At 43.7% G+C, this 14,324-nt stretch overlaps 2 protein-coding genes across 2 annotated transcripts; both read right to left on the reverse strand.

Moving 5' to 3' along the window:
* Positions 1–7,491: 7,491 nt before the first annotated feature.
* Positions 7,492–10,247, reverse strand: LOC110706672 (probable receptor-like protein kinase At2g23200). The gene is made up of 2 exons (XM_021884627.1): positions 10,007–10,247; positions 7,492–9,895 (listed from the first exon to the last, which is right to left on the reverse strand). The coding sequence occupies exons 1-2, from the start codon at positions 10,143–10,145 to the stop codon at positions 7,797–7,799; spliced, it is 2,238 nt and encodes a 745-aa protein (XP_021740319.1). The 5' UTR covers positions 10,146–10,247; the 3' UTR covers positions 7,492–7,796.
* An 831-nt stretch (positions 10,248–11,078) lies between these two features.
* On the reverse strand, positions 11,079–14,285 carry LOC110706673 (probable receptor-like protein kinase At2g23200). The gene has a single exon (XM_021884628.1). The coding sequence runs from the start codon at positions 13,769–13,771 to the stop codon at positions 11,279–11,281; it is 2,493 nt and encodes an 830-aa protein (XP_021740320.1). The 5' UTR covers positions 13,772–14,285; the 3' UTR covers positions 11,079–11,278.
* Between the last annotated feature and the right edge of the window lie 39 nt (positions 14,286–14,324).

Here is a 14,324-nt window from a genome sequence, read left to right on the forward strand (position 1 = left end):
TCTGGACCGTGTTTACGGATGGGTCTTCCACCGAAAACGGTTCGGGGGCAGGAGTAGTGATAACTTCTCCCGAAGGCAAATCCTTTGAGTATGCACTAAAGTTTTCTTTTAAGGCCTCGAACAATGAAGCAGAGTATGAGGCAGCAATCGCCGGCCTAAAATTGTGCATCTCCTTGGAAGCCGATCATGTCTGCTTAAAAACAGACTCTCAGCTAGTTGCATATCAGATCAGTGGCAGCTACGAGGCCAAAGAGCCCTCCATGATAGCTTATCTTGCCAAGATCAAATCAGTCATTGCAGAGCTGAAAACTTTTGAGGTTCAGCTGATCCCAAGGGGTCAGAATACTCAAGCCGATGCACTCTCCAAACTTGCTAGTTCATCTTTTACCGAGCTGAACAGATCTGTATATGTAGAAGTGCGTCGAGAGAGAAGTGTCGACGAAGCACCTGAAGTGTGTTGCGCTGACCCAGAGCCTAGTTGGATGGACCCCATCCTAGCTTTCAAGCTTCGGGGAGAAACTCCTGAGGATAAAGCTTTGGCCTCCAAGATGAAGAGAACCAGTTCCAGGTTCATTGTCTTCAGGGGGGGAACTTCTGAAAAAGTCCTTCTCAGCCCCATTGCTGAAATGCGTGGGACCAACAGATGCAGATTATATCCTACGGGAGATTCACCTCGGCATTTGTGGGAACCACATTGGGGGAAGAACCTTAGCCCACAAGGCATTGAGGGCTGGATATTACTGGCCCACCATGATCGCAGATGCTAAGGAGCTGGTTCGGAAATGCGAAAAATGTCAAAAATATGCTCCAGTTATCCATCAGCCAGCAAGGGATCTTCAGCCGATCCTTAATCCACTCCCGTTTGCCCAATGGGGACTGGATATACTGGGACCATTTCCAGAGGCTGTGTACCAGAAAAAATGGCTGATAGTTGGTGTCGAGTACTTCAGTAAATGGATCGAGGCCGAAGCAGCCTCGAACATTACAGAGCAAACTGTCAGAAAATTTATCTGGCAGAATATCATCACTCGCTTTGGCATCCCGAGAGTATTTGTCTTCGATCATGGGAGGCAATTTGATAACTTACCGCTGAAGTGGTATACAGATCAGTTCGGCATCAGACTGGCATATTCAGCGGTATGCCACCCGCAAAGTAACAGACAAGCCGAGGCTGCAAATAAACAGATCTTAAATGCCCTCAAGAAGAGGGTGGAAGATCAAGAGTCCAAATGGCTAGAGGAGCTCCCTGGAACCCTTTGGTCCCTTCGGACAACTGAAAAAGAGGCAACGGGCCACTCACCTTTTGAACTGGTGTATGGTGCCGAAGCCGTCCTTCCAGTGGAAATTGGCTCTGAGAGCCTTCGAGTGCACCACTTCTCGGCTGAGAATGAGCGACTGATGAGGGAATCTCTTGATTTCCTCGACGAAGTAAGAGACTCAGCCCGAGATAGAATGGCCGCCTATAAGCAGAGAATCAGCAAATTTTATAACCGAAGGGTCCATGCAAGGCCTCTCAAAATTGGAGACCTTGTCCTTCGGAATGCTGCTGCAGTTCAGAAAGGCCGAATCCATGGGAAACTCTCAGCTGCATGGGAAGGACCTTATGAAATTTATGATGAGCTTCAGCCAGGGACATACCGACTTCGGCAGTTGGATGGAACTGAGTTGAAAAATCACTGGAACGCTGATGTACTGAAAAAATACCATGTGTAAACCCTTCGGGGCAGAAAAATCTTTGTAAGTACATTTTGAACTAATGAAAGGCCTTGGAGCCGCCATTTATATAAATGTTTACAACTTTTTATCCTTTCAAAATTTTCTTTGTTCTATCTACTCTTTAAGGGTTTTTTATTCAGCCTCGTCTGAAACCTTCGCCTTCGGGTAACTGGGTTTCAGATTGCTGACAAAACTCGTCTTTTTAAAGAACACTGGTCTTTCAGCTGAGGTCAAACTTCAGTAAGACTTGTTCTCCAAAGACATGAGTCCATGGACAATTCTGGGATATTGCCTTAACTGAGCCTTGTATCCCAGAGAGCCATTATCCGAAACATTGCCTTAAGTTGGCCCCGTGTTTCGGGTATCCATTTTTCAAAGATAGACAGAAAATCAAGGATAACAGCAACAGTTGAAAAATTTTTATATCAGCCTCGTCTGAAACCTTCGCCTTCGGGTAACTGGGTTTCAGATTGCTGACAAAACTCGTCTTTTTAAAGAACACTGGTCTTTCAGCTGAAGTCAAACTTCAGTAAGACTTGTTCTCCAAAGACATGAGTCCATGGACAATTCAGGGATATTGCCTTAACTGAGCCTTGTATCCCAGAGAGCCATTGTCCGAAACATTGCCTTAAGTTGGCCCTGTGTTTCGGATATGCGTCTTTTTAAAGAACACTGGTCTTTCAGCTGAAGTCAAACTTCAGTAAGACTTGTTCTCCAAAGACATTAGTCCATGGACAATTCTGGGATATTGCCTTAACTGAGCCTTGTATCCCAGAAAGCTAATATCCAAAGCATTGCCTTCAGTTGGCCCTGTGTTTCGGATATCCAACTTTCAGATGAAGTCAATCTTCAGTAAGACTTGTATCCCAGAAGCATTGCCTTCAGTTGGCCCTGTGTTTCGGATACCCATTTTGAAGAAGTGAAGAAATTGCTTATTCCGCTGAAGTCATACTTCAATTTCTGGGGGGCAAGAAGCACTCTCAGTGCAAGTATGTACGGCAGAATTGAAGAAACAGAAACAGTAAAGCATTCAAAAACAAAGCAACTGAAGAAAAGAACATCAGATATATAATTCATGCTCAGAAATTGAGCTACAAGTTCAATTAAACTGTATCGGCAGCCGCCCACAAGCGGAAAAATAACAGCTGCCGAAATACGTACATAAGCAAAAAAAAATAAAACTGCTGTACGACAAGGCAAGCTGAAGCAAAAAACAAGGCAAAAAATTCAGAAAGCGGCAAGTCTAAAGTTAAGCACATGATGAACCGCAAGATTCTGAAGACGACTGCCCGAGTTCCTATGCTTCAGCCTGAGGATCAGACTGATCAGCGTTGAGCCCCATGGTGGCCTCAGCCCCAGCAGCAGAAGAAGCGGGCTTTGCACTCTGCCGAGCCTCCCTTTCCCTCTGTTCAGCTTCCAACTCCATTCTCTCAGCTTCCTCTTCGGCTTCCTCAGCCTTAAGGATTTCAGCTTCGGCTGGAGTTGCATACTTCATATGAGGGTCTTCGGGATTCTGGACCCATTCAGCACACTTAGACCAGTCCAGCTTCGGTTCAGCATGAAGGCAGACTCTTCGGCATACTCGGAACCCGTTTCTGAAACCCATCTCATATTCCTCTTGGGTATAGACACGGACTTTGAGTAGAGCCTCAGCATCAGCCAGCTTCTTCTGGGTCTCCTCCAAGTCTTCCTTGGATTTCTTCAGCTCATCAGCGAGCTTGGAGGAGGAACCTTTCAGCTCATTCAGCTCCTGCTGAACTCGGGAAGCCTTTGTCTGAGCTTGGGCCACTTCGACTTTCTGGGTCATCAGTTGATCCTCAGCCTCATGGAGTTTAGCTCTTTGGGCTTCGGCAGCAGCAGCAGCCTCTGAGAGTTGGACATCTTTGGCCTGGAGCAGCTCTTCAGCAGCCATTCGGCTGGCTTCAAGAGCCTCTAGACGTTGCTGCACTTCAGCTTGTGCAGCAGCTCCTTCCTGAATTCGGCTCTCAACAGCAGCCTTGAATTTGGAGACGTCCACTCCCATATGCTCCTGGAGGAATTTTTCCCCTTCCATCAGTGGGGGAAAAACTTCCTTCTCCATAGCGTCGCAGAAGGTTTTGAGGGCTTCAGCAGCTCTTTTCTCATACTCCTCACCCTTCTGCTGCTTCTCTTCAGCTGCTGCTTGCTTCAGCTTAGCAAGCTTTAATTCTTCTTCAGCTACCTTCTTGTCGTGCACAGCAGCGTCTACCCTATCTTGTAGGGTATCTATCAGCTCTACAGTGAGAGTCTGATTGTGCACGAACTGAAAACAGGAAGACAAAAAAAAAAAAAAAAAAAAAAAAAATATATAGAGCTGAATTTCAGAGGAAATGAAGACAAGGAAAATTACCTGCATCATCAGCAGTTGGTTAGACCTGGCTGGGTCAGGAACTGATCTGCTGGATTCGCCCATCCCAGCAGTGGCCTTCAGCGACCAGATCCTTGCCCTATCTACTTCGGACATGCCAGCAAAATCGCCGAAGTAGGCTGCAGCTCCTTCTCGGTTCTGACCCCATATAAGGTCCCAGATGTGGTCTGGGATTGGAATTCGGGGGGCCGAGAAACCCATTTCTCCAGATTGCAGAGTCTGGAAAGAAGGGAAGGATGACGATGGAGCTTGATTAGCTTTGGATGGCTCAGCATCATCCTTCTCAGAGGAGTCAATTACTATGACCTCCTCTTCTTCAAGGGTGAGGACGAAAGCCTCAACCTCTCTTGCGATGTCTGCCGTGAATCCCTCAGCACTGGACATCACGGCATCCTTGTTTTCGTGCTCAGCAGCACTCTCCCTAATTTCTTCTTGGACCCCTCCCTTAGATTCGGGAGTTTTCTGATCCACCTCCATCTCAGGAGGTGGCGGAGGGGTCTTTTGAGGTGATTGGGGTGGTGGCCGGGGAACCCTCGGCGATCCATTGCCTTCCTCGGGTTCCCTTATTGCAACGCCGATGGTCATCGGCCTCCTCTGAAAGTCATGAGGGCCGATGATGGCCATTCTTCGGCGCCTTTTCAGAAGGGGCTGCTCGTCCATATCTGAGTCTGAAGACTCTCCTTGTATTTGGTCTTCGGGACGAACAGGAGCTTTGCCTTCTCTGTGTCTGTTACTCTCTTCAGACTGTAACAGACAGTGGGGAGGAAGAATGTGAGTTAAAAAAAAAAAAAAGAAGAAGAAAAGAAAAAAGAAAAAGTTAAGTCTGAAAGCTCACCGAGGTCTTCAGCAAAGCCTCGTCTTCTTCAGCTGCTCTAGCTGCAGCTTCGGCTTCAGCAGCTCTGGAGGACCCTTCTCCTCCTTCGCAAGCTTCGAGAACCCGTGCAACCTCTTCGGCTGTGCGGGCAGCTTCAGCTTCTTCGTCCAGCAGCTGAAACCAGGGGTCTCTCTTCTTCCACCAAGGCTTCTGCCTCTGATACAGAGCAACAGCCTCAATTTGGAAGTGGGAAGAGTCTAGATGAACTTCCCTATTCCTCGGCTCAGTGATAGACGGGGCCCGTTCAGTTACAACTCGTTCTCGGTTGACACCAAGACGAGCGTAGTTAATGCCAACGTTGGTCTCGTCCCGCTCTGAAAAAAGGAAAGGGGAAAGGTTAGCTCAGATAGGTTGGAACAGCATAAAAAAGCGAAGCGAGAGAAGAAAAAGAGATAGTTAAAAAGCCTCGGCCCCAGCCGAAGAAGCTTACCATCCTTAAACTTTCGGCTGAGGCCAACAGCTGCTAGCATGTTCTCTTGGAAAACGTAATGCGTATCGGGGAGCCATGTCTCCGGGATATGCTGCATTCGGCCACTGCCCCCCCGGTTCGGCAGCTTGCCGAAGATATGTTGCTGATCCAGGTTCGGATCCGCCCCGTTATCTGCGGGGGGACCTAGACTTCCCATTTCGGGATCAGGCTCAGCGAGGTACCGGGGAGCGCTGAAGACGCAAGGGTGGCCCGGATCTGTGGGTGCCCTAACCCAAATCCATTGACCTCTCCAGTCCTTGTCTGAAGAGTCGTTTGGCCACATGGTTAGGTATTGGGGCCGGGACTCAATCCGGTACCACCCAGAACCATGGCTTCCGTGCCCACTTTGAATATTTGGCACTAGCCGATGGAGCTTTTTGAAGCAGTGCAGGTTCGGCACGTACTTGAAGAACTTGCAGACCCATAAGTATGTCATCACCCTTCGGATGCTGGTGGGAGTTAACTGACATAGAGAGATGTTGTAATGGATCAGCAAGTCTCGGACGAATACGTCCAAAGGGAACCTCAGCCCGTACTGAAGCTGTCTTGTGTACACCCCCACATACCCCGGGGGTGGACGATGGATTCTATCGGATGCTGAGGGCATTCGACACCAATACCCATCAGCTTCAAAAATTCCGTAATGCAACTCAATTTGCTCGGCAAATCGATATTGATCGGCATTCTCCACCCACCATGGGTAGGGGCGGTTTTTTATCATGGCCGAAGCAACTTCGGCATTCTCCCATTCTGAAAACCCGGGGAGGATATCCCAAAGGACAGCGGGAACTTCATCATCCCGTCCAGAAGCGCTCGGCTCCTCCGTTCTCTGAGGAGGAGCCGAGGAAAGGGGAGTCGCCCTAATCCCTTCAGCAGGATCAGACTCTGGCCTTTGTCCATTCCAGGTCCCAATCCTGTTCCTATGATCGGGAATCGGCCTTGCTCTTCTTGGAGCACGGGCTCTACCTCTAACTCCTCTTGCCATTGATTATTTCGAAGAAAAAAGTCGAAAGAAAAGGGGAAGGAGTTCGAATTCGAAGAAAAATAAACTGAAATCAAAGGAATTTACCTTAATCCGAAGCGAAAGTTGCCGATTTACGAGTTCGTAGTGGCAAGTCTCAGTTTCTAAGCTTAATGCTCGGGGAATTTGCGAAGTTTTGATGCGGGTTCTTGGTTTCTCTCTCGAGAATTCTGGGTTTGTGTTGGTGAATAAGTGAGGAGAGATGACGCGCCTCTGTTTATATCTCCAGGTACGGGATACGAGGAGTCTGCGTTTTAATTTCTCTTAAGTACTCCACTAAGTAACCGTTAAACACATGATCTTGTGATTAAACTGCCCATTATCCGTCCAACTTCCACAATCATTAACCGTTGTTATCTCATTAATTACGGTTTAAATTCAAATTTTTGGGTTAATTAAATCATTTACTTCCCTCCTTTTCTGAATTAAATCAAACCCGACCCGTCATCCTTCCAAATCGGGTCTGGGGGGCAAGTTGTTTGGGTCCAATTTAGTCCAATTGGGCCTAAGCACTAAATGATCCAATTAAAAGCCCAAGGTCAAGGTTCAACTCTCCAATTGTGCTAAAGTCAAAGGTCAGCCCACAAAGCAAGCCAATTGGGCTAAGGCCCAACCTCTCCATGTATGATGAGGTATAAAAGCCATCATATTGATACATTCAAAGGGGGATTCGGATTCATTCATAGATTCATATGTTCATTCATATATTCTGAGATATTCCAAAAAAGCCTCAAGCAACAAACTCTCTTGCATAGTGTCTTCTTCTTACACATTGTACTGACTTTAGCATCGGAGGGGCCTTCCTCGGCAACACCCCCGAGGCTAGTTTACGTGTGTTTACTGTGCAGGAAATCTTCGGCCCAACATAACTTGGACCGAATCCAGCCTTCTCCATTTCAGCGGACCTTCGGCAAGGTCCCATTGTTTTCACCCGAAACAGTACTAGATGATTCAACTTAGCCTGAGAGAGCCTAAGCTAAGCTGTCGGACGTGCTTGTAAATATCTACCGAAATTTGTATAGTTTAATTGCTACATTAGGAGACTGATCTATGCTTGACTCTAAAAGGGTATTTTCTGTTACTGTTAAGAAATATCGAATCTCAAGCAATGATTGTGTTAGCAGTTTATTTATGAATATTACAAGGCAAAAGTACATTCTTTTGTCTGCAACAACCGAAGTTCCTAAAATTGTACAAAAGAAAATTAAACTAGTACAACATAACTCATTCCATCACAAAAGGAAATGGATATAACAACATATATAATTCATTTGTTACGAACTGAATTGGAATTCTGCAAGTAAACACAATCACCTTGAACAAGTTGATATTATCTCCCGGTGCCTTCGTTGACTGTCAACTGTGAAAATACTTCTCCAGTACCAGTGTTTGATGATTCAAATTCATAGCCATTATCAGCAATACTCTGAGAAGGGAAACGCTGAACAGCAGGAAAAGACATGTTAAAGGAAGCATCAGTGGTGCTGTCATCCTGCAGAACTTTTTCAGTAGCCGCTTTCTGAAGCTGCAGGGCGTACTCCAGACCCCAGCATACATCTGACATAGGAGGTCTCTCTGCTGAATCTCTTTTCAAACATTTTTGTGCTACCTCAAAGAATTTCATCAAGGAATTAGCTTCGATTTCACCTGCAATACACGGATCGATTATCTTCTCAAGCTGTCCCTCCTCAAAGCAAGCAATTGCCCAATCAGGTAAACTGATTTGCTCTTTTGGAACTGATTGATCTATTACAGGTCTTGCACAAAGAACTTCAAACAGAACCACCCCAAAAGCGTAAACATCAGATTTTTCAGTCAGTTGCAGGCATGTGATGTACTCAGGATCTAGATAGCCAAGAGTTCCCTTCACATCTGATATACTGACATGAGTTTGTTCCAGATATCCTGATCTTGACAGCCCGAAATCAGCAACCTTAGCAACGTAATTTTCATCTAGCAATATATTCGTAGACTTGACATCTCGATGAATGATTCCCTTGTTTGTACCAACGTGGAGGTACTGAAGACCCTTGGCAGCCTCTATGCAGATCTTAAGCCTCTGATTCCAAGACAGCACCCCATGAGTAGACGAAGCAGGACTATGTTTCGAGTCATACAGGTGATATCTGAGGGTCCCTTTTTCCATGAACTCATACACCAGTATCATCTCACCATTTTCACAGCAGTAACCAATCAAGGAAACAAGATGGCGGTGGCGAATCTTTGATAGAATCATAATCTCTGTCTCAAATTCTGCTATTCCTTGACCATGATCAGAACTGCCGCGCTTCACTGCCACTTTCAGCCCGTTTTTTATTGTGCCTTTGTACACCTTTCCAAACCCACCTTCACCAATGATCAAACTTGCATCAAAATTGTTTGTGACTCGTCGAATCTCAATCAAAGGTATAACTAAACCCAACTGCAGGTTCTGATGAGTTGATGTATGGGAAGTTGACCCATCTGAAGCCCTGTTGTGAGAACTTGTTGTACTATTCAGCAGCAAATTTCCCCACTCGAATGCTTCAGCTTGCTTCTTTCTCTTCCTTTTCTGATGAATAATGAAAACAAAAACAGCTGCCAAAACTAAAATCAGGAAAACTGCAGAAGCACTGAGTATGAATACTAAGTGGGAATCATTAGTTACTGAGGGTTCTGAATCTGTTACATTCATTATCTGCATAATTTCCAACCCATTCAGAAAAAAGAAAGTCTTATCAGGGAATGTATCGTTTGGTCTTGGTCCTACACTGATGTTTATAAATCCTAGAGCATCAGACTCAACAACATAGTCCTTATAAAAAGGAAACTGTCTGGTGCTCGACATATCCATCACCTGACTATAATTACTGTAAATGTAAAGGTTAAATCGATACTCTCCTGCAGAAGGGCTTAAAATGTCACAGAAATGAACGCGAATAAAGTACCGATTTCCTTTGTTTGCACTGAACTGCCAAGTAAGGTTGGGAATTATTCCAGAACTAGAAGAATTTTTCGGTATTTTTGCTGTCTCATAAACATCCAATGGAGCAAAATCATTGGTTGTTTGACCCGGACCGTTGTCAATAGTCCCTTTAGTTTTATTCTCTGCATCACCCTTGTTGATGAGATACTGATCATCTGGCATCCAACTTCTCCAAAGGGTGGAACTTGATCCATTAATCTTTGGACCCCCAACATTAATCCTGTAGAGTGTTTCGAGAACTTTCGATTGCTGACTGTTGTAATTTCCCAAGCTTCCTGCAGGTGTTACACGAGGGCCTGTATCTTCTGTGATGTTTGAATTTATAGAGAAGACGATTTCTATAGCATTAACAAAAGCTATAGACGATGAAGTAGGCACAAAGTAAATTTTGAACTTATCTTTAACATCATTTATATTGAGGATGAACTCCTTTGTATTGCTTGAACAATTTTTAGCATTTTTCCCTGCAATACTGAGCTCAGTTAGCAGCAAATGCCCTGATGCCGAGACATGGAATTTTGCATCAGCAAGCGAAGAAGAGAAGGGACAGAAATGAAGGCGCACAAAATAAGTACCATTTTGTGTGATGACAAAGTCATAGGTTGATGGTTTTTTTGAAAACTCTTGCTGTCTGGTACAAGGGTTCAGGCGGGTCTGCTGAAGAAACAGCATGATTTTTATGACGATAGAAGTGGACTGCTTTGTTTCGTTCATCTCCGATAAATGTTTGGCCGGCAGTGGCGATGGCGTTGTCAGAGGAGCCACAGTTGATGAAGTAGTCCTCTGCAGTGCAAAGTGAGGAGAAGAGGAGGGGAAGAAACAATTGAAAGATGGAGAAAAATGAAGCAGCAGTGTGGAAGTGAAGCAAAATCATGGTGTGATGATAGAGTTTGATCGTCTATTCGTCTTACTCTGAGAGGTGAAGTTGCATTATGAGTGGTAATTATTTGAGAATAAGTGCAAGTGTAGAAGAAATATCCAAAAACTGGCTTCAAGGGTGACTTCAGTTGACTTGAAAAGTTGTATAGTACTATCTTCTTGCTATGTTTTAAAGAAAATTGTGTGAAGGTCTTTTAGCCTTCAGTCTTTGATGGTTGTCATTTTCATAAAAACAATAAAGCACGGTTGGCCATTAACTCCCTTCCTCCACGGTCAGGTCCCATGCCCTGACCGAAAAGTATCTCTTACAGACCCTTCTTTTCTTTCAGCCTTAGAAAAGGATGTGCAAGGGAAAGTGTCAAATCTATGTAAGTAGTACAAGTTTTTGTGTAACATATTTATTATCAGCCTAGATTTGAATATTAATACTGCAAAGCAGATAGTGCAAGTAATTATGTACTGTGTTCATCATTTTCACTATTTGCCTCTTTCCATCCTTATCACAATGAGCTTCATACTTGGAATGAAATCTTATGTCTGGCAATCATAGTCGGCAATCTCAGATCAAAATTGAACCTGACTTGATGTTAATGAGAGGATACCGGAAACATGGCTCAGACTCGAATAATCTTAATATGACTCATTCATCATATCTAGTAGTAATAATGTACTTCACATTCATAGTAACTTTTATTAGATTTTGATCATATAAAACCAGTTGCGAACCTAAAGTCCTAGCTCTACTTTATAAATTAGTGGAAAAGCAAATTTTATGAACATGTTGTGAGCATTATATTTCTAGAAAGATAACTTGAAATGAAATTACAGCAATGTGTCTGCACAAAAATACCAGAAGCAAGCGCGAAAAGAAGACTAGAAAAAAAAACTTGAGATTTGCTGCTTTTACTTAAGCAGCAACAATTACTACTGACTGAGAGAAAATTTAACCAACCTAAATCAATTTCATATCATCTCCCAGTGGCATCGTCATAGGTCAACTGAGAGAATACTTCTCCAGTACCAGTGTAAGATAACTCAAGGTCAAAATCACTTATGTTCTGAGAAGGAAAACGATGAACAGCAGGTAATGGCATGTTCAGGGAAACATCTGTGGTGGTATCATCTAGCAGCACTCCTTCAGCAGCCGCTTTCTGAAGTTGTAGGGTGTATTCCAAACTCCAACATACATCTGACATTGGAGGTCTTTCTGATGCATCTTTTTTTAAACATTTCTCAGCTGTCTCACAGAATTGCTTCAAGGAATTAGGCTCGATTTCATTTGCAATTAATGGATCGATTATCTTCTCAATCTGTCCCTCCTCCAAGCAAGCAGTTGCCCAATCAGGTAAACTGATTTGCTCTTTTGGAAGTGACTGATCTATAACAGCTCTTGCACAAAGAACTTCGAAAAGAACCACCCCAAAAGCGTACACATCAGATTTTTCTGTCAGCTGCAGGCATATAATGTACTCAGGATCTAGGTAGCCAAGAGTTCCCTTCACATCTGATATACTGACATGAGTTTCCTCCAGGTATCCTGATCTTGATAGCCCAAAGTCTGCAACTTTAGCCACATAATTCTCATCAAGCAGTATATTAGTCGACTTGACATCTCGATGAATGATTCCCTTGTTTGTACCAGTGTGGAGGTACTGAAGACCCTTGGCAGCCCCTATGCAGATCTCTAACCTTTGTTTCCAAGACAGCATCCCTTTGGCAGAAGAAGCGGAAATGTTCTCCGATTCATAAAGGTGATATCTTAGAGTCCCTTTTTCCATGTACTCATAAACCAGTATCATCTCACCATTTTCATAACAATAACCAATTAAGGAAACAAGATGGCGGTGGCGAATTGATGACAGAATCATAATCTCCGTCTGAAATTCTGACATTCCCTGGCCATGATCAGGACTGCCTCGCTTCACTGCAACTTTGAGCCCACTTCTCAGAGTTCCTTTGTATACCTTCCCAAACCCGCCTTCACCAATGATCAAATTCTCTGCAAAATTGTTTGTTATCTGCCGAATTTCAACAAAGGGTATCTTCAAACCCAACTGCAGGTTCTGAAAAGTGGAGGCATGGGAAGATGTTCCGTCTGAGATCCTGTTGTGAGAACTGAACGCGCCATACATGGGAACCCACTCGGATACTTCTTTAGACTTTTGCCTCTTCTTTTTCTGTTGATACCAGAAAGCAACAGCTGCTAGAACAATTAAAATGGCTACTGCAGATGCAACCAAGCTGGCTACAAGAGCTAGATGAGACGGACTACCATCAATTCGGGGCTCTATGGCAGTTTCATTCAGCACCTGCATAATTTCCAGTCCATTTAGGAATAGATACTTCTTATCAACTGACACATTGTTTGGTCCTACACTAATGTTCAGATATCCAAGATCATCTGGCTCAACAAGATAATCCTTGTAAAAAGGATGATCTGCTGCGGCGATTTCTAATGGATCTATCACCTGATTGAAATTACTATACATGTACAAGCTAAAATTATATGGACTAGACGCAGGACTTATGATATCATAGAAATGCACTCGAACAAAGTATTGTTTGCCTTTGCTCACATTGAACTTCCAAGTAAGGTTGTTAACCATGCTGAGAGATTTTTTAGGTATTTTCGCCGTCCCATACACTTCTGGTGGAGCATCATCAATGGTGGCTTGACCGGGACCGGAAGCATAGTTAACACTATCGATCTTAGCAGGTGCATTTTCTGCGTCACCCTTGTTGATGAGGTACTGATCATCTGGCATCCAACTTCTCCAAAGGCTGGAACTTGATGCTTCAACCTCTATATCCCCAACGTTAATCCTATAAATTGTTTCAAGAACTTTCGATTTTTGACCCCCGTCATCTCCCAAGCTTCCTGCAGGTGTTACCCGAGGGCCTGTATCCTCTGTGATGTTTGAAGACGTGGGGAAGATTTCTATAGCATTAACAAAAGCTATAGACGACGAATGACTAGGCACAAAGTAAATTCTGAACTTAACATCAGTTATTTTAAGGATAAATTCCGTGGAATTCCTCGTGCAATTTGCATCAGTTTTTCCTGCAGGACTGAAATCAGTAAGCAACATATGCCCTGACGCCGAGACATTGAACTTTGCATCAGCAAGTGAAGAATCAAAAGCACAGAAATGCAAGCGCACAAAATAAGTCTCAAATTGTGAGATATCAAAGTCATAGCTTGCTGTTTTTTTAAAAACTCTGGCAGTTTGGTATAAGGCTTCTGGCTGGTTGCTGTCTGTGTCAGTTTTGCTGCCATGACCAGAGAGGCGGACAGTGTTTGTTTTTTCGTCTCCAACAAATGTCTGGCCGGCAGTGGTGGTGACGTTGTTAGAGGAGCCGCAGTTAATGAGAAACGGCGATTGAGCATGAGCGTTATAAGGTAAGAAAAAGAGGAAAATGGAAAGTAAAATTAGGAAGATTGAAAACTGAAACAACTCCATGGTGGGATGAGGAGTTGAGGGAGTTTGATTACCTCATTTATGTGGTTGTGGATAATAATTATATGTTAGAAAATGCAATTTTTTTCAAGTGTACTTTTGTTTGAGGTGACTTGCTGACTTTTGTTGACTTGAAAAGTAGTACATAGATACAACTATTAACTACTTGCTGTAATGTAACCAAGTTGTGATAATTCTGTGAAGAATAAGTGAATAACAGTCAGAGTAGATTTTTCTCATTTTTAGCAGCCATAAATTCCATTACGCAAATCGCAAGACCCTCACAGTACAACTTTTCTTTCTTTCTTTTTTTTTTTTTTTTTTTCTTTTTTTTTTTCATGAAAATCAAGTTTAATTCCATACCTGTCATTCATCCTACTAAAGTATATAAGAGCCTATTATGTACACCCGGATGTACCGTACACCCGAAGTCATTTGTTCATTCAATTAACAAATGAGTAAAAATATTACTTGTTTATTTGTGGATTGAATGAGCAAATGACTCCGGGTGTATGGTACACCCCGGTGTATATAACAAATTCTAGTCTATGCCAGC

This window comes from Chenopodium quinoa, unplaced genomic scaffold (assembly GCF_001683475.1).
Source record: "Chenopodium quinoa cultivar QQ74 unplaced genomic scaffold, ASM168347v1, whole genome shotgun sequence".
In the NCBI taxonomy this organism is placed as follows: Eukaryota; Viridiplantae; Streptophyta; class Magnoliopsida; order Caryophyllales; family Amaranthaceae; genus Chenopodium; species Chenopodium quinoa.